Source organism: Gymnodraco acuticeps, unplaced genomic scaffold (assembly GCF_902827175.1).
Source record: "Gymnodraco acuticeps unplaced genomic scaffold, fGymAcu1.1, whole genome shotgun sequence".
NCBI classification, from domain to species: Eukaryota; Metazoa; Chordata; class Actinopteri; order Perciformes; family Bathydraconidae; genus Gymnodraco; species Gymnodraco acuticeps.
The window spans coordinates 1,236,034-1,261,844 of NW_022990939.1; the positions used below are offsets into that span (position 1 = coordinate 1,236,034).

Here is a 25,811-nt window from a genome sequence, read left to right on the forward strand (position 1 = left end):
TGTCAGGGCCATTAGCTTGCTGTAGTTCGTATAATTACACAAAATTGGCACTCTGGCAAACAGTGGGCGCTAATGTAGGAGTGGGGCATTGCAGCATGCAGAGGTAAGAGCTGACGTAGCATGGTAATGCCAAGTTATCTTGTGAAGGCTGCTGGGTAAATTGCTAGCTTTTCTTGAAAATAGTAATAAATGACCAAAAGTCATTATTATATAATGATGCTGCTACGTAGTTACCCATACTGTGTTTTAATGCAGCTAAAATCCATACACTGTTTCAATTGACCTATTTCAATGTTTTCAGCGCCAGATAAACAGTGTAAAAAAGTAATTTAATTGCCCTTAAGACGGCATGTTTCTCATTAGTCATTCCCAAGCGGCTTTGAAAAAATCCCTACTTATACACAAATATATTACACATTCATGCCTTTCAATGTATGTATTTTCCTTACATTATTATACTATAGCAGTATCTATATCATTATAGCAGTACAGTTGTATCCCATTGTTGGAACTGTGCTCTGCAGGCGTGTCAGGTTCGGTTTAAGCGGATAGAAAACAGACTCACACCTCGCCTCTCTTTTGTCTTGAAAATGTCAACAGCTGTCTCTAGGGGAGTACCTAGGGCAAGTGGGGTGCTTTCAGCAGTCTTTAGCACATTTGGAGGAAACTGTGCTGTCCTTTTTACAGAGCCACACCACACTACACAAAGCAGAAGTGCCCAAACTCATCATAAAGTCAAATATGCTCCAATATTATGCATTTATGTGATGTCCATGTAAAGGATGTAGGATCTGTATTTTCAGGAAGATTACGAACAGGATTTATAATGCCTATCTTCAATGTGATCATGAACAAAAGACTAAATTCATTTTCAAGCAACAGTGGCAGTGATCAAATGTTGCCAAAAAAAACATGAAAAACCAGAATTTTACAATCCTAATGATGTCCCTCTGGCAAGGAATTCATAGAATATCGTGAGAAAACACAGATAGTAACGCAATATGGTGACTTATGAAATGATAGCGCCAAGGTTTAAGTAACTTCCATGAAGGACTGGAAAGAAAAAGGAGAATGAGTAAATAAACAATTAGCTCATTTGTCATTGACGTATTTCTAGCATGCATGCGCAGCAGAGTCAAAGTCAGTCCTCGATGTGTAAATACAATTAATTTTAAGTTTATTTTATAAAAGGGAAAAGATAAGGGACATGTGGGATGTGGGTTCAACCTATGGTAATTTAAATACTGTGGGAGTGTGAATGGGAATGGATGACAGATTGGTTGAAAGCTTTCAGTACACATAAGCGTGGGTGTTGGCGTTGAGGTTATCATTTGGATACTTCGACCACTAACAGCACCACAGAAAATAATGTATTTTAATGGTTTTAATTCAAACTGAAGGATCAAAAATGGTTAATAGGTCTGTGAAATAACTCTGGTTTCTTTGCTCTCAGCGGTTCACAGTGGGCTTTAGCCTTGCACCCGTTCTGTACCAGTCAGTGCCAGCCCAGTGACAAGTTCATAACCTCTGGAAAAATGCAGCCGGAAGCAATCTAAGTGCTAAAGCAGTTGTCTCTGCTTTCTCTGTGTAGTGAAGCATTAACAGTGATATTTCACCCTGCTTGAGAAGTTTCACTTTTCAGCACGTATAACTTCAAAGTTCAAGAGCAGTCAATATTTATGCATTTGCCCCTTCCGCTTCAACCGTTAGCGCCCAAAATCACACCGTTTGGAACATGGAAAAGTACTTCAGGAATGTATGAGCCAATCCACTGCAACGCATGTCTGTTGTTGATCTACACTTGGATACGATACGATACGATAATACTTTATTTGTCAGATCTAGTCTGAAATTTGACTTGCGTCACAGCAGCTCCATGTCCAACACCAACAGACAAGTATCCAGACACAATACATGAAACACAAACAACAAACATTTAACATAACGGCACAATCAGTGAGAGAAAACATGCTCAAAGAGCCTTCAGCGTGCATTTGATCTGGGATTTAGCTCTGTATTTACTGTGAGGATTGACTGATGCACAAAGGAGTGCTTCAGTCTGACTTTATTGAATGGTGGGACCCTGTATCTCCGATTAGATGGTAGCAGTTCATATTCACTGTTCAGAACATGGTTTGGGTCAGAGATGATGTTGTTGGACAGCCTCACTAGGTTGTTATGATAGGCTGAGTCATAGAGTCTCTGACAGAGTTGACCAACAATCTTTGAGCAGATTTTTAACAGGTGGAGCAGTTTTGATTTTAAAGATGCTGACAAACATTTGTACCAGGTAGTATTGCAGTACTGTAGAATGGACATGATCACAGATGTAAAGAACAACAGAAGAATTTCTCTGCTCGCCCCAAAAGACCTAAGACGGCGGAGAAAATAAATTCTTTGTTTTGTCCTTTTGCTCAGATATTCAATGTGATCCTTCCATGACAGCAGATGGTCAATCATTACACCTAAGTATTTGTATGAAACTCCCTGCTTGATTTCATCTGTATGGATGACAATGGGGACTTTATGGGAGTCAGATGGTGAGCCAAAAATGATTTCCTCAGTTTTCTTGGTGTTGATCTCAAGAGCATGTTATCAGTCCACTCGACCACCTGATGTACAGCCTGTTGGTGCAGCTCAGGGTCGTCTGTGTTGCTGAGCAGAGATATTATTGCAGTATCATCAGAGTACTTAATGATGACTTGATTTGGTGTGTTGGTACGACAATCATCAGTGTAGAGCAGTGCTTCTCAAAGTGTGGTCCGCGGACCACTGGTGGTCCGTGAGCGCCCCCTAGTGGTCCGTGAGTATATTGGTAAAATTTCACATTTGAAAGAAATACATCTATTTAAGTTTTTCGCACTCTCGTGGGAATATCTCCGCAATGGAACGAGCTTAAGTTTCACTTTCGATTGCATTAAATAGCCCAGATAAACACCTTCATCACACATGTTGCCACTTGTTTGTATCATTTTCAGGCGATTTGTAAAAAACTATGTGTTTTTGGATATTTGTGGAGTTAGGTGGTCCGCGAGTGTTTTTTTATTGGTTAGGTGGTCCTTGGTATGAAAAACTTTGAGAAACACTGGTGTAGAGAGTAAAGAGCACAGCTGAACTCATGCAGCCCTGGGGGGCACCAACATTGGTTGTGATGGCAGATGACAGGGTTTTGTTAACCTTCACAAGTTGCTCTCTACTAGTGAGGAAAGCAGCATACCAGTAAATCAGGTATGGATTTACTTCCATTTTGGCCGTTTTTGACACCAAGATGTCTGCTTGCATTGTGTTGAATGCTGATGAGAAGTCTAGGAAGAGGGCTCTTGCATAGGTGTTGCGTTTATCTAAATGTTTAGTGATGATGTGAACCAGAGTGGCCACAGCATCTTCTGTACTGCACCCTTGTTTATAGGCAAATTGGTATGGATCCAGTTTGTCTTGTGTTGTACTGATAAGAAATCGCAGCAGAATTATTTCTAGTGATTTCATAATCACTGAGGTGAGGGCTATTGGTCTGTAGTCCTTATGTTCTTTTGGGCATGGAATTTTGGGTAGCGGTTTGATGTGTGAAGTTGTCCATGACAGAGGGATGGTGTGCGTGTCAATAGAAGCCTGAAAGATGGGTTGCAACACTGGAGCCAGCTCAGTAGCAAGCTGGCTCCAGTGTGGCAACCCATCTTTCAGGCTTCTATTGACACCATGCTGATAACTGCAACATTTGAGCTATTAACAGATCAAGAGGCACTTTACCAAGTAGAGGCCATCAACTTTGACATACTGAGTAGTATCATATGTCAAAAACAAATGACATAGTATCTAGGTTGAAAAAAGTCATAATAGTATAGTATGCCGAAAGTATCAGAAAGAATGACTTAGAAGAAAGGTTATCTAAGAGTTTTTACCCAATGACGCATAAAAAAACCCTACCCCAGCTTTACCCGTATAACTCCAGTCATCACCAGGGAAAGAAAGGCCATGCTAATCAAGAGTTCATGATCCCTGGAGAAGAAAAAACAGGAGCAGAAATGCACCATTTCTGGCGTGCAGTGCATATAAGAGCATTTCAATCTAAAATTCAATATTTATGTGTCAGTTCATGACCTGGCGCATTCCTCAAATCTCTCTTCTCTTTTTCTTAAAAATCAATTTCCCCCTTCTCCTGCTGCTGCAGTGTTTATCCCTCACAAGCGGGTCGATAGTGCTGTTTATTTGGTGTTTTTATGTCTTAAGTGAGTTGAGCAGGCGGGCATGCAGTTGGCTGACAGAACAATTCTGTAATTCTGTTATCTTAGGGCAAAAAATACATAAAATCTGACTCTTCCTATCTCTATGTTCCTCTCTAGTGGGAGTAAGCCTCAGCCAATGATACTGTCGGCGATGACTCTCGCAACGAAAGCTAATCATCCCACAACTGGCGGCTTTGAGGTGATCAATGCTTAAACTCCTGCAAACTTGTGCTCAAAAGCAATGACCAATAGAGCAACAACACAAGTAGATCTATCAAACAATGTGCACATATTTTAGCAGAAAACACTTACACCTCGACCTCGGCTTTTGCCAACGAAACAACATAAATTCAGCGCACAAGCCGATAGAAGTTAGTTTTAAAGTTTGGTTGTCAGGGATGGAGAAGACATACGTATACGAAAGATGGATGCCACAGAATAAAAGGCAAGATGGGGTTATATAATTACTCCCACCATAATAAGCCCTGTCTCTTTTTCATCGTCTCCTATTGTTTTTAGCACAAATAGATTAATATGGGCGCAGCACTCAATCAACGGGGTGATTAATACAAGTTGTTTAGCGGGGGTGGTCATGTCTATATTTTTCCACTGTAAACAGTGCCATCCTTCAACGAAGCTGCAAGAGGGTTTGCTTTACATCAGTGCCTTTTGGGGAGAAAGTCATGGGGGAGAAAATGAGGAGATCTTGTCATGATAAATGAGGGGAAAATATGGAATTAATAAGAGGAGGGATGGAGCTCTTTACAATAGATTGCAAGTTGGATACTTGCTATTGCTCATGATGCAGAAAAAAAGAAAAAGAGTTGCACATAATTCAGGGTCAATGTTCTAAATTCTGGCTACAGATAGTCTGACATATAAGACAAGACAAAATAAAATGAATATGTTTTTCCTACAAGTCAACAAGGAGCCATCAACTGTGAAATAGACTGGCGCAGTCATAAAACAAGGGTGATTATATCGAATGATTAATGAGTATCAGCATATCACATATCATCAAATGACAGAATTACAAATGTGCATGGGGAAAGCTTTGTCATAAGAATTGGAAAAAAGTGATTTCCCAGTAGTGGGCCCTGTTGACTACTTTGTTTGCAGCCTATGTGTTGGCAAAACAAAACAACAAGTGACCAGATGTCCTGATTAGACTGTGTGAGTTCCAGTTTTCAAGCATTTGTCCTGGCGTCCTGACAGGGACACACTTTGTTCTGATACTTAGACTGAATACATTTAGTTTTCCCCCCAAAATAAACTTTAAAGGAGGTCTTTGTGAAATGTGTCAGCAGGCAAAAATAATGGCTTAATTAGGACAATGATTGGGGTGAATAAACACGCTAATGTCTCTTTCATCAGTATACAGAGCAGTGGCAGGGAACGCACAAATAACAGACTGATTAAATTAGGGTTCTAAATGAGGTAAAAACTCTTCATTGGTGGAGAAAATAAAGGTGGCATGATCCGTTGCTATCGCCTCACATAGAAGAGAACAAGAAGATCTATCTGGTTGGTAGAGTTGAAGGGGCCTCAATTTCAGGTTCATATTTGTATACTGTGCCTCCACTGTGACATGTTTTTTCACCCTCTGTCTGAAACCATAGCCCAGTCTGCTCTGATTGGTCAGTTGGCCGGCTCTTTTGTGATTGGTCCACCGCTTAGAGTTCTCCGATCCCTTAGCCTATCCCTTGCAGTGGGTGTTTCTCAATCTCGAGTACGCTTGCTTGGTAGCACATGTCTTCCGAGTCACTTGCTGCAGAAGCGAGGCAAGAATACTTCCTGGCATTCGGAAAACAAAGAGAGGAACAGGCTGGCAAGTGTGCAGGTGTGCGTCATATGAGAGGCCCCGCCTTACATTTTCCGCCACAGATTTGGGAAAATTGGTCTGTGCGCAAAGCATTGTGGGGATTTTAAGACCGCGGAGTCTACACATGTGCAGCCTCGAAATGTCTCCAAGCGAAATACGCCGGGCTCGGTAGAATTCCAAGCATGCTGGACATTGGAACAGAACTTCGGCGGCACTCGATGACGTAGTACGCTTGAAATAGTGGCTCTGGAGCAGCTTTACTCGAGATTGAGAAACACCCAATGTGTTGGAAGGCTAGCTAATAATAGCATGAGTGTTACAATGTGATATCACTATGTTACAGTATTAACAAAGTAAGGAGTCCAATTGAAATGTTTCAGGGAATTTGGGGATTTTAGCTTTTGTAGACCATTTACATGCACAAAGGCCTACACACTACAGGAAAGGGAACAACTCCAAAAAAAGCACAATAGGGCACCTTTAAGACAAAAACAACTAATAATTCAAGCTAAAACAGAACCAATTGGCTAATTAAATCCAAGCAAGAATTTGTGGATTTAATCTTTGCATTATAAGCATTCATCTTAAACAACATGTTCCTGGTTGCTGTGATTGAAAGAGTGCTGACATTTCCAGAGCACTGCGGTTCCTCTGGAGTACCCTCCTCTACTTTATTGCCAAGGCAGTCTAACCCAGGGTCTGCAGAACTGATCTGAGGACAGACGCTGACATTTAAAAAAGGTCCACAGTTTCTCACACACCATTAATTAAAGTGAAAACAAATCTTTGCCTCCCTTCTTTCGCTCTTCCACCCTTCGCTTCAGCTGCTCCTGCAAGTCTTCGGGAAATTTGTAGTGACACAGTGATTCCATTTAGACAGAACTAATAGGTTTACTTTCACGAAAACGCTTGGCCTCACATTAACGATGACAACGGGGGAGCCCTCGCGACGGGGACTATTCGGCGGCGCTCGCTAATGAAATCTCAGGGAAACTCTGTTAAAGAAATCAAGAGGTTTGGAATGACGGCCATTAAATCAAAGCTGACAAATAATGCTATAGTTTTGTTTTGAATGGACACAAAAGTGAGTGTGCAGATTATTTGATGTGCTGCTTGACTTTGAATGTACAAAATGTAACACAGAATATTAACTCATATCCTGGAACATGTGAAATGCATTAGACCGGAAAAGGTACACATTACAACATTAATAAAGTAGGTATTTTACGCATAATTGAGCGCCCAGCCGTTTCTTTAATCACCTCTTATGAAGTGTGAAAGTATGAACGCAATATGCATCTTAATAATAGCTATGGTGCAAGATTGGCATTGTAAAGGATGACAACATAGATGTATGTTAATGGCAAATATATATGTTTTGACTTTAAATCCACATTACCAAGTGTAAAGGGGGTCTTATATAATAATGTTCATGTCAATTGTGTATGTTGATGCACATCAGAGGTACATACATAGTGTGCAAAGAAAATAAAGCTTTGAGTATGTACTCTTTGTGCAATTTTTGTTCTTACTCTCACATGGAGGAGGAAAGTGTGGGCCCCTCTGCTGGAAATGCTTTACTGGGTGACCTGAACCCGGATGAGCGCTGAAAGAAGGATAGATGGACTCTATGTGCCTTTTCAAACTTGGGAAAATGACAAAGTACCATTTCTGCTGCCAACTTCAAAGCATGAGTGCCGAAGATGTATCAGACCGGCTGAATACTTTCAGAAAAACAACCATTTATTTTTTTAACAGGGTAGTTGCAGCAACAGATTCCTTCTCAAGCACCAAGAACTCCTGCAAATGGTGACAATTTGAGTAAAATGTATGTCTGTTTAAGGAAGGGGACCACCTGGAATCGTCCTTTTTAAGGGTGTCCTCTTTGAAATCAAATTATAGAAATAGCTAAATTGAGAAAATAGCCATGATTTAAACATTTCACTGAAAGATATGGCTATTACTTTCTTCCGAACCTTTAAGGCTTTTTCGAATGCAGATTGGCATATTTTCTATTTTCCCAGATGATGTTCAGTTTCACAATTAAGAAGCTCTACTAGTGCAGTCTGAGGGACCAGAGTGCAGAGTGTTTTCTTAGTAATTTAAAGGCAGCTCTGCAAAGTCCTGCTGGTGTCTGCATGGACTTATGGGAAATGATTGTATAATATCTCTACCTATTACTGTGTGTATTGTATGTTTGAGTTGTCGTGTCTATGAGCGTGAGGGTTTGACCGGCACCGAATTGCGTGTGTGTTGGGGCACGCGCTAACTTATCCTTGCATTGCAGGCCTGCAGTTAGCGGTTGTGTGCTAGCTGAGCTGGAACGGGGTAAGGCAGATTGCTTTGGGAGTGCTTTATTCCTCCTGCTATTCATTTAGCAGCTTAACCAATCCAATCCCACAACCAGGAGAGGAGATTTAACATTTACTCTCCTTACTAGTTTTGTACAATGCATGAATTATCCTTTTTAAATTACTTTCTACATGCGTTTTTAAATTAAAAACTATTAAAGTGAATCAATCATTCGTGTTCCCTCTCAGGAGCCGGAGCGTGTAACTCTGTGGCAGTTTGTCACCCACTGCATTTTACATTAAAGACAATTAGCTCACACTTTTACACAGGGCTTGACTGAAATGCAGTGACGGAGCAGATTTAGAGGGTTACATGTATTAAACAAAATGACCTCCGAAGAATCATTTGTTTTTCAACTCCCGCATTTAAGAGTTTAAAAATGAAACTCCAGCTTTCATAAGAGATCAAATCTAATACAACACAATATGATTTATAAACAGGATGTTAATAATCAAGTTATTTCAGTAGACCAGGGGTTCTCGCAAACCCCATATCAATCAAAGCAGTAATATACTGCAATAACACAAAACAACAAGCTGTTAATGTTATGCTGTGCTAACCAGCATCTAGCTGGCCTACAGGCCTGGGAAAATTGGAGTAGCAAATCAGCAAATCAGTGTAATACTAAGTAGATTGAAGAGAACAGGTTGGAAACCTTTATTATATTGCTGGAAGGCCGTGTTGTTTGTGTAAATGCATGTTGAAAAGACAAGATTGATTTCTGTTTCTGTTAATGAGTGTGTTGGATTGTCTTTGACGGAATAATTGTAGTGCCTTTGGACAGTTAAGGAGCCCTAAACTATTGTATGTCCTCATAGAAAGAAGACAAGATGTGTCTTAAGGCCCAAACACACCAGGAGGACTGTCATCCATAAGTCTGTACGGTTCATCATTTGAGAACCATGAATATCTAATGAAATGAATCAATCAATTTATAGCCGCTGAGACATTTCACTAAAACCACAATGTAGACCTCACTCAAAGAAAGCTCAAAGGAGCTCCATTGTCAGAATGCATGATCCTCTGGGGACCATGAAAAAGACAAATGACTGCAATCGATCTAATTTGATATTTCAGTCTTCAGTCTGGACCGAAGTCGGGGCTCGACACACAATTCCATCCCTGAAGGCCCTTTAATCATGATGTTAAAGTGCCAAAGAAAGAGCAGGAAGAAGTATCAGACACGCGGGGGAAAGCAAGAGGAACAGAATGAACGACGGAGACAGAAGGAAGCGGGAAAAACAAAGCAAAAGATGAAATTGAACAGCAAGAGAGGCTGTGCATTAGTAACACGAGAGGGGAACATGAGAGGAGTGGAATGCTGTGAGGGTTGTTGGATAAAGCATGTGGAGATAAGAGCTGTTCAACAGGCCCTTAAAAACCTGCCAGGCCTACGTTTGAACTCTGAGGCTCAGTGGATCCCAGGCAGAAATCTCTTGGAATTAAACCACTAAAGCTGAGAAGAGAAGAAATATTAACTTTTTCTCTTTCCTCACTGACACTAATCTTAGTCAAAAAAGTACTTCCTAAAATTGTATTATATTTGGTTGATAGATTTCTGAAAAAGAGCAATTTTCCCTCGGAGCCACAACCCATGAAAAGTCATTTATTATGAATTATTATTTCTAACTTCACGATTTTAAACTGAATACATATTAATTTAATCTGCTAAACTGAGCCCGCCCACACACACACACACACACACACACACTACACACACACACACACACACACTACACACACAACACACACACACACACACACACACACACACACACACACACACACACACACACACCACACACACACACACACACACACACACAACACACACAACACACACACACACACACACACAACACACACACACACACACACACACACACACACACACACACACACACACCACACACACACACACCACACACACACACACACACACACACACACACACACACACACACACCACACACACACACACACACAACACACAACACACACACACACACACACCACAGCAACACACACACACATCACAGCACACTACCAACCAACCACCTAACACACACACACACACACACACACACGACATCTGTGTTCCATCAAGGAAAAACAACAGACTTCCGTGAAGACATAAACAAATAGGCGATGAGAGCTCATTTGCTGTATACTGGGCAGGGGAAAATGCCAGGATGACATTTAGCGTGTGTGTGTGTGTGTGTGTGTGTGTGTGTTTGCATAACCAGAAAAGAAGCAGGAAAAGATTAGAAAACAGAGGAGAAAGTTTACTTAAACCTGACTATAATATAGGAAATAAGGATATGTCCTAATAACAAACCTGTTTTTAATCAAGGCCAAGTGCTTCATGGCAGTTGAGACCACTTTTTAGGGTGATCCTACAGAGCCTAAAGGAATTACAGAGTATAAGGAAAGTTTTTCTCAAGATTCTTGCATTATGTGAGGAGTATATACCATTCCTCCTGTATGATATGTTTTATTATTTAGGAGTCTAAGTCCTGAACAAAACAAAGTTTGGACTGACACTACGGTTGCATGCCTGAGAATGTTGGATGTTGGACTGTATATATATATATTTGTATTTTTTTTTGCAACCTTTCGAACTTTGTCCATGAGCTGAGATACATTTTAAAACAAGACTAAAAATATACAGCCATGCTGCTTTATGAGGTTGTATTCACAGTGATGCTTTAAACTCAATGCTAGCATCAGTGTGGTGTTAAGATGATAAAATACTAAGCTAGTTCACCATGTGAGTTTGGCTAATGAGTGATACACAGAAAGTACAGTTAAGGCTGATGGTATGGGTAAAGGAAAACTCAGGGGATCACCAAAGTATTCAAATCCATGCTCTGGGGACTATGCATTTCTGAATAAAATGTGCCAATTAATCTAGATGGGAGGATACTTCACTGGATAAGGGAAAACTTTGGAGTACTAGGTCTGATACACTTCACCAAAAGTCATTGAGCTGACATGGACTCGTAACGTCTGTAGAAAACTCCCTGGCAAGCCAAGCAGTATGCATTGTACATGCATGTACAGCACTTTGGCTCGACCAAAAATCGTTTATAAATGTGCTATATAAATAAAACTTGATTTGATTTGATTGAGATATTCCATTCTGGGCTATAGTGGTGGACGGGCATTGGCTTGCATAGACTCATACTGCTAGAATGGCTAACAAGCAGAAGGGAATAAATTAAAACCGCACAGATTAAACGTCCCTTTTTCTCTCAGTGATGTAAGTCACAAGCTTCTCCCATTCTAGTGATCAAAAATTAAGCTGACCTAGCTGTCTTCAAGCTGATGGTGCAGAGGAGCTTACTGAATTCATTATGATTCTCAAGTCTGCCATTGTTGACTCCCCCACAGGCTCTGTCTGCTCTCAGTGTGCCTGCCATCACTGTACCCTGTATGCAAGGGCTGGTTTGCTTTCACTAACTGTACGGAGGCTCAGTCACTGGTACATTTTTATATACAAAGCCATGTTAGGGAAACTTCCATCCTACATCTGCTCCCTGATCTCACGGAAAATTGTAAGTGGCTACTGCCTGAGATCGAATGCTGTGGTTTTATTAAATGTGCCAACTGCTAGGACTGTCTTAGGGAAGACAGCTTTTAGATGCACAGCTCCTCTGTCTTGGAATAGTCTGCAAATTAAATGGAAACTGAACAATCTGGTGCCACTAAATGTTTTTAAAGCTCGGTTGGATGCTAGTCAATCGGAAGCTGTTGGTACCTGTTTATGTGGATAATTATGTAAATGATGCTGTATGATGTCCTTTTGTTGTTCTATTTATGTTTTTATGTTTCATGTGGAACTACAGCAGGTCTCCCTTGAAAAAGAGATCAATGATCTCAATGGGATTTATCTGTATAAATAAAGGTTTGAAATGATATGAAGTCATGTTCAAATAATGAATATTTCCATACATGGATTGCCTTTTTTTTCTCAATGCAAGAGCGGGCAGACTGTAACTACATAAAGGTTATCGAGGCTTCTCCGTGTGCATAGCTCAAAACGCTGCAAAAATCCATTAAAAAAAACCTATAGCCATCTGAAATTCAATCTGAAAATGGAATCCAACAAAAAGTAGCAATCTTAACTGGAGTGAGAATAGGGGAGAGGGTGTACGAAGAGCATGAAAAGTATGAAGAGATGAGTCAGTTGATGCCTCATCTTCAAACTCCGACAGCCTCCAGTGTCTCAGTGGGTGGACCGGCTTTAATCAACTGGCCTTCATCTAAAAACACAGGTTATTTAGAAGCACAACCCTCCACTGCTATCGCCTTTGAAGACTTCTGATTTATTATATGGTGGGAGTGACAGAAGATTGAGTGCGCCCCCTGTATCAGCTGTAATTGTATTGGTTTTTATCCCTTTTTTCCTCAGCGTTAGCGCCTAAGGGGAGCTACGGGAAAAACTCAGATCTGCAGGACCTCTGAAACGCTTAGGGTCATTTCTCATTTAAGTTTGAAATAAGACAACTCAGCGCACTGGTTTTGATCAATAAAAACAAGCATGACGGCAGTAGTCACTGTTGCTATGATCCGACATGTCATTACTAGCTATTTTTATAATTTATTTACACTGTGGGAAACTGCTATTCTCCCATTTGTCATGATGTGCTTTAAGGGTGTATTATCCATTAAAAAAAAACACAAAGTGAGAATGAAGTAGTGGTATTTTAGTACTAGTATTTAAAAAATGTGATTAATCATGATAATTAAAATATTATTGTGGTTGATGCGAATACATTTGATGTACTGTATGTTTTCTGTAAAAAAGTCCTCACTGAGTACACATATATAGCATTTGTTAATAAAAACATCACCCTCAGGATAGCAGTTTTGCTTACTTTTATTTTGAAACCACTGATATATAATCGCTTATCGTTTTGCATTTTGAAATAGCCTTTATGCCTCAAGCGTGTGCGAGCTGCAGCCCGATGCATAGTCAGCTTTAATTAATCATCTGTAACATTGTGTCTTTAGAATAATGTTGTAGGGGTTGTAACATTAGACAAAAGAGTGCTACACCCTATAACAAAAAGCTTTCCTTTTCCCTTCCGTTGCACTAAAGTTTAATGTGTGCTTTTGTCTCTTACCACTCTCCCTACCCCCCTCATTGGCACCCTGATCCTCTCCTCCCTCTACGCCTCCTCTTTTCCTCTCATCTTCACGAGGAGGGAAACTTTGCCCTTGGCGCACGACTCGGTAGTCAGTATGGCGAGCCAGCCAGGAACGCTATGCGGAGTATAGTGTGCTTGCATTCTAGTAAATGTGAATATAATACAGTTGACCACACAGTACCATGAGATGACAATGATTGATTGATCATATCATATGTTTACTTTAGTGTAATGAATCAGGGCAGCACGTCCCTATGTCCCGATGAATAGATAACCATGTGAGTTATTGCAAAATTGTGAAAAGAAGAGGATGAATGGCGCTGTCAGTCACAGCCACATGAGAATGTGAGAGAACAAGATACACTTAACTAGCAGAGAAGAGAAACAGCGTTGCTCATCAGACTGCTGCTAGCGTCGGTTTGAGTTTAAGTTTAAACATCGGGATTGATCCACTACACTCGACTGAAAGTACAGAAGGTCAGTTTGCAACAGTGACTCATATCTGGTCTTTTTTATTCCCTCCTATTGTGGCGTTTTATACTTCTCCTATGAGTGAGCAATGACAAGACAGAAGGACAGCGTGTACAATGACTATAGAAATAATATAAGTGGTGTCAATCCAGATTGATCCCAAGCATTAACCAGTTGAGCCCCGAGCCTGTTTTTTAGGTCTCAGGCTCGAAAATGACATTCCCAGAACAAATGACTATATCTTCACTTCCTATATCTTCACTTCTAAAAAGGGGTACATTAACAATCTTTTTTCTCAAAGCAATGATAAACCTGTGAGTTGGATGTAGAAGAGTCAGAATCAATATAGAATTGTTTTATTTTAAAGTAAACTCAGATTGAACATAGTAAAAAAAATGTAAATTATAGTGTCTGTTTGGGTGCATTTTGATTTTGATGATTGACACCTCTTTGTAACCGTTAGAGCCAATAGAATCGAGGGGAAGTTCCTAAAATCCATCTAAACATTACCCATTGGTGAATGAGTGATGCATAGCCAGAATGCCCAAACAGGAAGCTGTCATACACTCTAGTAGCAGCTAATATGAAATCTCCATAAATATAAAGATGGACTATCAGTAATCATTTCAAAGTGACGGACACATTGGATTAACCTATGGATTAACCTTCAGTAGCGTTTTAATCGTTTTAATGCCATTGAACGCAACTTTTGATCAGAACAACAGCATAGGTAAGAATTTCTCCCGTGTTTGCTCCGTAACGCTACGTGTTGTGATGTCTATGTTTACTTCCCCTGTCTCGAGTTCTGATCGCTCAGTGGTAATACTTATATGTCTGGAATCTGTGGAATCTCAGCTTGCTAATTGATATCTTGTTTGTGCAGATCCGATAAGTAATAAGGGTATTTTACCTTGAGTTCTGTACTAATTGTATTGGCATTTTTTCGCTCTGGGCTAATTCAGAGCCTTTGTTATTACCCTTTTGTTTCGTTTAACTAAAAATGGTTAATATTGTCTGAAAGCTGAGTTTCTTCCCGTTAAGTGGGTATGACACATTCATAGTTTATTAAATGTTAAGAAGCCCTCAGACGCTGTTTCTTGCATGATGTTGCGTTTTGGTGCCGTGGGGTTTAACTGCACTTAAGTTGACACCCTTTCAAGTAGAGAAAATGTGAGACAAGAGAAAGAAAAGATACAAAAAAAGATAAACAAGAGCAAAAGGCAGAGTAGCCAAAGAGCAGAGAAGATGTTTATGTGTGATGATATTACACTGTGTTGCTACTGTTAAAAAGCCAAGTCCCCCCAGTGAGCTGGCAACCAAAGTCACCTTCTGGCAGCTGTCTACTGTCATCTACTAATGCACTCACAACGACTTCTGAACCCCACAGTTAATGATCGGGGAGGTAATGGAGAGGGATGTAGGCCATGAACAGCCTCTACAGTCTGTTTGTTTTTCCCACACAAACCCAGATTCATTTACAGGGAAATAAGCAATGTATCATGATGTACCATCACCATGAGGGTCACCAGCAGGGTGTGAAAACATGTAGTATATAAGGCTCTCTCAATGTAGGAAAATAAAGCTTTATGTCGCCCCCTGTGTCTTGTGTGAACGTTACCTGAAAGTCCCTCTCCTCTAGAATTTCTTTCCTCCACCTCACCAGGAAGGCTGCGCACACGTAGAGGTGGAAATGGGAGAAGCCCTCTGGTTCAGCCTGGAAAAAAGAGACAGAAATGTTGAGCACAGATGTTGATTTGCAACAAGTTTAGCATTTCACACACTCTGCTCTGTAACTATGTTCAAATATAAGCTTCAGTTTGGATGGAAAAGGGCCTCAGTTTCCTCAGGATGCCTTTCATCACATTTCATTTTAAGAAAAGACTTGGAAGAATTTTAAGAGGATGTATTTAGGCGGCGTACACACAAAAGGAAGGGGAAGAGATACAAAGGCAGAGAATATAAAACGTGTATCCGTCATAATCCAGAAATTCACATTTGCAGGGCGACAGAGGAAGAAATAGACAAATCCCCTCTTCCTCGCACAGCTTTTTATTTCAACCCCTCGTTACGTTATGACTCGGCAATGAGCTGGGGAATTAAAGAGGGAGGGAGACAAAGGATGAGATGTTCCTTGTTCTATTCCTTTTTTCCTCCGGAGCCCTATCACACGGGGGATAATTACCAGAGTCCTTAAATGCGAGTGAAAAGGGAGCGTATGCCGCCCTTAAAGGTGGGATAGAATATCAGAAGTGCATTTTAATGTGTGTGCTTTTCTGAATGCCTTCGCACATTATGCCTGTGCGGGGGATTAGTTAGCCACATGCTTGCTGTATGTTATTTTAGCTTAAATTCATGGAATTATATTGTGGGAAAGGGACGTATAACCCAGTCTTAACTCACAAATACACTTTAGTGGAAGAAACACTAAAGTCAGTCCCACTCTTAGTTATAGAAAGAATTCATAAATGATTCCTAAAGTGTGCCCTCTCCTGTGTCTTCTTTGATAATACGTGGTGCTTAGAAAAAGCATCATTAAAGAGGGCTTTTTCTTCTTTTGGGAGTTTTCTCTTTCCTGTTGTATGTGTGCATGTCAATGGTCTGCAAAGGCTAAAATCCCAAAGTTCCTTCCATATGGAGTTTCTCTCCCACACACTTCCCCCCCCCTGCCTGAAATCGCCTCCATTAGATTCCATACTTCAGTAACATAGTGACATCAAATTGTCAAAATGTAACACCCAGACATTGTTTACACAGTAACAGGAAACTGACTCACACACTCTATAATTCAAAATGGTGCTTTGAATCTTTCGCACAGATGAGAAAAGAAAAAAAGCCTGAACGACACACACATGTTCCAATAATTCAGCCATGTTTTAATACTGTAACTAGAGGGTGTAGTCATCATTTCCACTTCTTTTAGTTACCAAGTGTTGCTCTTTAAACACAATGTTATGTGTGTAACAGAGACTCTGCAGGAATTTACAGGAAGTGCCTTTCTGCTGTGATAATTGAATTTCCCAACAGGAAGGCAGGAAGAAATAACGGACGGATTTACACAGAGACATGAAAATAAGAAAGGCTGGATGTGAGCTCTCCATCTCCGCTGTTTCTTCTTGTGTTAAGTCTTTTGTAACAGATTGATCACTGCATCTCCTTTTGCTTGGCTTTCCTCTTACTTTACCTCCCACTTAGTTAAACCAATTTTTAGAATTCCTCAACTGAGAGTATGCGAGGAGTGTGGTAAGAGAGGGTGTTTGTGAACGGCGAAGCGTAGCGTGATTCGAGTTGTAAACTGGCAGGTGATTGGCTTGTTGGTCTAACCTTGCATCTTCAATGCAAACAACAGAGGCGAGCAAACACACTCTCACAAACACAGATGAGTTAGTATACGAGTGGCATACGGGAGCACAATGTTTATCACCCTCCAAGCTGCGTGTGGTTTTAATTTCCTTTCTTCTATGAGATTTTCTCTCTGTGAGTGTGAGTTCATGGATGAGGGCACCAATGAACTCTTAGGGACTGTGAAACTCTGAAATCCAGTCTCTTTTATCGGCCCCCTCATCTTCTTTTTCAGTCATCTATCCTCCGTTCTCACATTCTTCAGTCTCATTTAACATCTGTCGCCCACCCTCCTTTCTTTTTCTCTTTAATACAACTATGGGGAATATATCACACATGAGACATCGATTTATCTTGATCAAAAACATTTTCTGTTAACAACTTATCTTGATATTTTTCATTTGTCACCAATCATTTCCATGAATCTCCACCATACATTTGAAAATGTATTGCCTCCATTCCATAGTGAACTAATAACTGCACTTTATGTGTTTCTGGCAGCAGAAAGAAAAACAATACTGAAATAAATGCTCACTTTGAGTATGACTGACTCAATCACATTAGTGCGAGGCTTTTAAGGTGCAATTTCTGCATCTGAAGTCAAGATAAAACTTACTATAGTAAGGCTCCTTAAGTGCAGGATTGTTTTGATAGAAAACTGAAAATTGACTGACAGACTGCACTTTGAAAACCAACATTTATTTTTTCTGAACTAAACACTCAGTTACTTGAGTGATCTCAAGTCATTCATTAAGCTAAAATGATAAACATTGTTTTGTACTTCTGAAATTTATACATTTTCTTATAATTTTAAATTAACTATCTTTGGGTTTTAGATGGAAACAAATATCAAGGAAATGTAACTTAAAGGTGGGGTAGGTAAGTTTGAGAAACCGGCTCGAGATACACTTGTTATATTCCATGGAATGCTCTTAACATCCTGATAGCAATTAATATCTTAAGTGCTTTGACAAAAAATCCATAAAAAAGCGTCATCTGTGGAAGCCGTAGTACTGTAAAAAGCACGACCAATCATTTTAGCCGGCCCGGCTAAAATAACTGGATGGCCTACCTGCCTGTCAGCCTTCCATCTGTGCACAAACTTATCTCGTGCCCTCATTGGTCATGTGCGCGTTCGTGTGTGTTGGAGGAGGGGCTCTGTAAGGAAGTGGCAGATTTTTTCCGGTTGTGTATTTTCAAATTCTAGCGCACTCGAGCTGGTTTCTCCAAAATTACCTACCCCACCTTTAAGCTGTGAGAAATATTACCAAAATGTTATACAGATGTATCGCTGAACAATTTAGTTTGAGTGCTCAAATGGATGGAGTCAAATAAAGAATCCCACCAGAAAAACAGGTCACATCATTGAAGACTATTTTGACATCTTGGAAAACACTAAATATTATTTTTGCTGAGTTTCATGAGAAAGTTGTCTGCACATTAGGTCTAACACTAGAGCCCAGAGGCAGTTAGCTTAAACAGCAAAAATACACTGTGTACCACAAAAAATATAGAAAATGTCAGCCAGGCTAGCTGTTTCCCATTGATTTCAGTCTTTATGCTAAACTAAGCTACTCCACTTCGAGCTAAACCGTGAATTATCGTTAACATACAAAAGCAAACTTTGTATAAGAAAAAAACAAACAAATAATGATGACTCCAGTAGGTGTTGGTTGCAAACATAGTTACTGTGAAAAATGTTTATAAAAAAATACTAATTTAAAATAAATAAATGTTACAGCGTGACATTTCAACATCTTTGCCACCAATCATCACTCTCTTTCTCCCCCATTTCCCTCTCTGACACTCTCCATTCCCTATCCATCCACTGCTGCTGTTTCAGCATCATCATTATGATTTGCACAAAATGTTTGTCATGGGTGTCAAGGTAACTGTCAAACGTGTCTCTCTCTCTCTTCTCCTCCTCTGTTGTTATGCTTGGTCCCTCCCTCCCCCCTTGTGTCGGGGCAGCCATATTGCCTGAGACAGGCCAGGCTCAGACTGACGAGCGCTGTTGATTGAAGTAGAGAAAAAAATGCCGGAAGGTTGAAGGGGTGAGAGGCAACAGTGGGGGAGAGATGGAGGCGCAGCGAGAGGATTCAACAAGGAGAGAGGTATGAGGTAAGGGGGAGTGCACAAGAGTACGGAGAAGATAGGGGGCTAAAGGTGAACAGAGGAGGGAATGAGGAATGCTGAGTGAGGATGAGAAGTTGTAATGCAAAGTCACAGTGTCTGTAAACTGCTGCGTCGACTGTCTGACTTGTCTAATCCCACCAAAAACAAAGCATCCTGACGTGGGCCTAACACGATACCCTGAGGAACTGATTCCAGACAAGGTGAAAAGGTGATGCTGCTGGGGAGTGATGCAAGATGATAAACGAGCAGATTCAAAGTGATGTAACAATTACATGGGAAGATTGTGATTAAGTGCAGGCACTGGAGTGGTAATTTTAAAGCAATTTTCTTATTACATGAACAAGACTTTGGCAGTGATTGGCGATATTCGACATTAACTGCAACACGCTGTGCAAGTATTTCTGTGTGCAATTCAACACGATGGGCACGACATAGAAGTTTGACATTTAAACACTATCTGTTGAACATCACTATATGTCGAAATGTTCAACATCACAGTATATTAGCTCTGCGATAAATGTTTCCTTCGAAAATCGTATAATCCTCGTTTCACAGTGATTGTGTCCAAGACAGAGAGTAAAAAGAGAAACAGGGAGAAATGGTGATGCTCATGTCAGCGGGAGTGTGACAGAGGGACACGGAGAGGAGAATATTATGTGTGAGTGTGTGGATTAATGGCAGACTGAAAAGGCTAGGTGTGTGTATGACTCGGGTTCTGTCTACAGAGGCCTAGCTCATTGTTTGGAGCGAACGCAAGGCCAAACCTTACAACTGATAGAGGCGGAGAGGCGGCAAAGTGAAGAGGGCCAGTTCCCTCTAGGATGCTCACACAATCCCCTTCTAATACAGTTGGCAGGTATTCATATACAAGACAGCATGCAACGCTTGTATAGTCTGATAAAGATATGAAGTTCTAAGCCACTGCATTCAGAAGGTTATTTTTCTTAGTGTTACTGCAGAGGAACTGTTCTATTTTCGATTTGAATAATGGCGTCAAAGAAATGTAAGTTCAATTGGATCACTACTTCACTGCTTTTTACTATCACTCATGTCTACACGCAACATCTCCACACAGAATAAAGCTTTTTGATGGGTACTCAAGGCTATGCAACATTTAAGCGTGTGGTATTTGAGTGGTAGAAGAAGTTATACATAAATGATACTTCAAAAATGGGTTGGGTTTTATTTAGTAACACTAAGAGAAAAAAAAGGAGCCGGTCAGCATGTCAACTTTGCTTTTCAGTTTACTCCCTTATAAACAGCCATGCAATTTGTGGTAAGTTATAGAGTATATATATATAGCTGCTCTGCTATCTCTAACAAATATATATATAAAAAATGTCTTTGGATATATTTTGTATGATATCGTCAATGCACTAAAAATAAATATTTTAATCAAATGTAGTTAATTTTTTTTGCAGTCACTTTATTTGAAACATACATTTTCCGATTCAATATGAAAGATAACATGATAGAGGCAGCCAATGGTTAATAATGCAAGGACATAATGGATACAAATAGTTTCAAACGTTTTAGTTAATAGCTTCACATCCCCATTTCGACTGTTGATTGCCATGTCGTGCTACGCAAATGTCGACATTTTTGTAATGATTGCTTGCAAATATTTCACACTACAACCTTCAGTCTTGATTCATTTTTTAAATCAAAAAAGTTTAGAGGGATTTTGAGTGAAACTTCTAAAAACTGAAAGACATCTGAAGTATGCAACTTGATAGACTTAAAAGATTGGCAACCATTGGTTTAATCCTAAGAAACGTATTATATATTTTTAATAAGCTTATCATATTTGTCGAATAAAGTACTACAGCTGCAACCGATTTGAAAAGTTCCAAATCAGAAGATATTCAGTTCCAAAACGCATAAGATCATTTAAGGTTATTTTCTGACTTTTATTGCAATAAATTATCAAATATTTTACAGATCACAAGGAGTTCAAGTCATCAAAGCCAATGCCGATTAGCATTAGCGCTCGGCAGTGGTTGTTTGCGCTAAACAGCTCCCAGCCTGGTAAATACACCCGTCCATATGGAAAAGGACCATATTTCAGAACCTGAAAATGTCACAGTATCCTTTTTAACAGCCATGCTAATGCTGCCACACTGAGCTACTTGCTAATTTCATGCTCCACGCAACAGGGATAATTTGGTGTCTGTCTGTGTGTGTGTATGCCGGGAAGGAAAGGCATGTTTCTGTCTATGTGTGTGTTTCGCTCTACATCATTCATGTTTCATTCTCGTTTTTTCCCTCTCACGTAGTCTTGAGATCAATAGTGACAAATAGAAAAGAAAAAGAAAATCAGATTGAGGGCAAAATGTTTTTTTTAACAGGAAAAGACAGGAGAAAAATACAAAACTGAAGATGAGGTTGAAGGTAAAAAGACAGAAAGAGAAAGACAGAGAAAGCCTCTCTTGTGCTGGGGATCAGGCTACTGAACAGATGGCCGCACCACAGAAAGAAGACCACAGCGGAGACATTACAACGCTTAGGTTAAAATCTCCCCTGGAACACGCTCAGTGGCAAAGGGCAAGGTTTTTCTGTTTATTATCTGCATTTGTGAACGACCAAAACACGCTAGGGTTTTTTGTCCCGCCAATGCGAAAATGTTTTTCTTTCTTTGCCTGATTTATCGACACATGCGTTGCGTTACGAATTTGTCAAAAAAAGTCGCATTAATCTAGCTCAGAAATCCAGTTATTTGGGACACGAATGAATAATGCATATTTTCTGGTTTGAAAATGGGCCTTAACAACAACTGAATCACCAAACAGAGACACATTATTTGACTCAGAGGTGAGGAAACACAGGAAAACATTCTGACAAAGGAAGGAGCACACGCTTACAAAACTTTTGATATCTTGTGTTACGAAAAAACATTCTAGTCAAGGACAATTTATGAATCCTTAAGGACTTGGAGGGAAATATAGGATAGAGGAGTACATTTAGGATGTTTTACAAAGAAAGGATATCAAAGCAGAGAGGACACAGAAGGAGAAAAAGTTATAAAAAAAGACAGTAGAAGAGGACAGAGTAGAAGAGGACAGAGTAGAAGAGGACAGAGTAGAAGAGGACAGAGTAGAAGAGACGAGCAGCGTTGCTGACAGCTCTCCTGAAAGTTTCATGAGTGCAAATGGCCTCATATACCTACCAGGTGACAGACTGTGTCAAAGAAGGTGTAGTGCGTGTTTGTGTGATGTCGTAATGGGCGTGTGTGGACACGATCCAAAGGATATTGTAAAACATCAAATATTTAAAGGATGGATTACAAGTACATCGTGTACTCGAGCTGCTGTCAAGGCACAACAACTCTCTTTAAAAATGCATTACTTGTTTCTGTTTTAGACACAATGTAGCATGGTGTACGCAAAAGTACTTGTGTTTGACGATATATTGTCTCAGAAAGAAATGCGATAAACGATGTAAGTGTTATTTTCATTAAGTCTAATTTCGCCTAAACCCAAACTGTTCCCACAATGGAGCTGCGGAGTGCTTTGAACCTAAATCCTTTTGGACCATGTGGCTTAAATAAGGCCGGATGTATGGATTTATAAGATTGCATTAGTATACAGACGCAGCGCAACAGTTCTGCCACCAAACTTTCTTGTGGTCAGTAGCCATTGGGAAAAACACCCATAAAACCTTGGCGTGAGTTACAACTTTCCCTGGATCACTGTTGCTGTGTGTGTGGAGGCGTCTTATAGTAGGGATAAAAGCAGAATAAATCAGCAAAATAATTCTAAATCATAATGAATACAACTTAAACTGCCCAGGGGTGTTAACTCATCCATCACTGTAGCCACTGTGCTGACGCTGTCAATGCTTAAGTTACGCTCAGGAAAGGAGACATGAAATGTAACTGAAAGTCCGGACAAGGTATTATTTTTTTTATGACGCTGTAAATCCATTTCTTTCTTGTTCCCTGTCTATATTTCTATGCCAGTCTCTCTGGATTGCTTTCCAACCTTTCCGGCTTTTTCCTTGAGATGATTAGATTTGTCGCTGAGCTCTTCACTGCAGACAAAAATGAACTGCTTGTTACTATGGACACCATGCATAGCTCATGTATAGTGGAGACCATTATACAGCGTGTTAACCACAAGCCTGAGGTAATTATGTGTTCATTTCTTTTTTTGTATTGAGTATTGTAAAGGGCACCAACTCTGATTCCAATGTAATTCTTTTCATGCCTGTCCAAGAAAATATTTCTTCAGATAACCACTTCTCTACGCCTTCTCACTTACCCTGTCAATCAATGAATCAAAGTTCATACTATCTACACCTAACCACACCTGCAAGACGTTCCTACTGAGTTCTACACCTCGAGATATTTCTGTCTCTACTACCAATTGGCTTTGGTTCTGTCGAAAGAAAAAAAAGAACATTCCTAAATGGGAGAGCACAGGCCTTTGTTGTAAGGACTGATTCAACCCTCCAGAGTAAAGCGTAATGCTATCAGTAATTATAAGCGATGGCTGACCAGGAAGTGGGCTCATGAAAACAGAGTGGTACTGTTGGGTCAGCCGAAGCGTCCTTTCTCAATCCCAGGTGTCCACATAAGTCATGGGAGTGCACTTAAACTCTAGGACTTAAAGTGTTTTGGACTTGTTTCAGGTTTGCTAGTAGCTGGAACAAAACAGTCTTATGTACAGTAATTGAGAAAAAAGACATTGAAGAGCATCTTGGGGATCATTTACTTTAAGTACGCTTACAGCAATATGGATAATTGGAGACATTGGTAGGGCTAACATTTATTGGTTTGAAATTCTTAAACCGAATGATTACAATTAGGTAATTATGTCTCAAAAGTTGCACCCTTTGCTTGCAGTAAGGTAAAACATTATATTGGTTTTTTTATCCTCAAGCCGCCAATAAGGTTCTATCAGCATTCAGGAGACAAACTACAATCGACACCAAAATGAGGTTGGTGTTTTAATTCAAGTAAAGCAAAAAAAGGGAAGTACCATCCTTGCTGTAACGGGGCTCTTACCTGTCAGTTGCAATCTTTCTAATTATGTCCAAAGTTCAGTCAGCTAAAGTTCACAAAGCTTTAGACTCATGAAGATTTAGAGTCATTCAGTGTTTATCCATGCAAGCTAGGGTTTATTGAAGACTGAAGACTGAGCACTGCAAATTGGCATTATTTAAATATTTTAAGTCTTTTCAATTCTGTCTATTTTTACTTTGCGCCGTCAACCCTTTCTTTCATCCCTGTCTTATACTACCCCACTTTACTCTTTTATCTCTTACCCATCTCCATTTGCTTCCTCTTGCCCATTTACTCACTCCTCAAGGTCTTCTACAGCACTCAACTGCAATCCAAAAAGTGCATAATTTACATGGTTTCAAATAATGCATTGGCGTAAATGGGAAACAAACTATACCACATTATAGGTTTATGCGATTTGACCGGATTTTATTAAACACAACATTGGTTAGCCATGATAATTGCCCTCATGTGTCCACAACAACAAACTGTGATTAATTATGCAACACTGCTATTTTCAGTCTCTATTTGTTTGTATCTATAGCCTTTACTTGGGCGGGAAGCTTAGATTTATCAACAGATTTCAATTTGGCTAAATCTGGCAAGCCATATTAGGATTTATTTTATGTTTAATCTGCCAAAGAGCAACATCAGTGGCTTTGGACAAGCTTTGAGTGAGATAAGACGCATATATGAGGATAATTCTAATGCAGAACCCACATTGATTTTTTCTTGAATAGATATTGTGAGTATTCTTACATTTTTATTCCAGTATACTTCTATGAAAAAATAAAGATTAGTAGTATTCAAGTGTAAAATATCGTGACGCAATGTTATGTCACTGTAGTGTTGCCCCTCCCCCTTGTCTGGTTATTAAAACATGAATAACAAGTCCAAGTTTCAGTTCAGTTTATTTTTTACAAAAAGGTCTCATATCGTTGTTTTTCTTAAAGCAGTATCTTCAGTAGGACTAGGGAGTCATTTCTATACCGCACGGCCCTATACCAAGTTTCACACAGTGACTTCAGAGCTATTGTAATGTCAGACTTAAGAGTTACAGTTTCCAATGTCATGTCTCTTGCGCTAACAAACATAGAAGGGTAAATATGAGGAGAACATATCTTTTCCAATCCCATTTCTATGAGAAATTTAAATATGCAGAGAAAAACAATGAAACTGATTGATGCTGGTGATGCTGAGAAGAAGCAGCAGAAAGAACAACGGGGGTTGACAGCCGTGTAACATACACATGTTTGTGCAACAAGCTTCCACAGTTAGAATGTACCACCGACGGAGAAGTTCATTTTGAACTC

At 39.9% G+C, this 25,811-nt stretch overlaps 1 protein-coding gene across 4 annotated transcripts in view; it reads right to left on the bottom strand.

The window, feature by feature from the left end:
* Positions 1-25,811, bottom strand: part of tbc1d22a (TBC1 domain family, member 22a) — a 127,984-nt gene that overhangs the window by 13,056 nt on the left and 89,117 nt on the right. For all 4 annotated transcript variants that reach the window (XR_004570816.1, XM_034234345.1, XM_034234346.1 and 1 more), the window contains one exon: positions 15,640-15,735. Coding sequence is in view for 3 of the 4 variants with exons in the window: in XM_034234345.1 (XP_034090236.1) it covers positions 15,640-15,735 (96 nt within the window). In the remaining variant the exon portion in view is untranslated. The remainder of the gene's footprint in view (positions 1-15,639; positions 15,736-25,811) is intronic.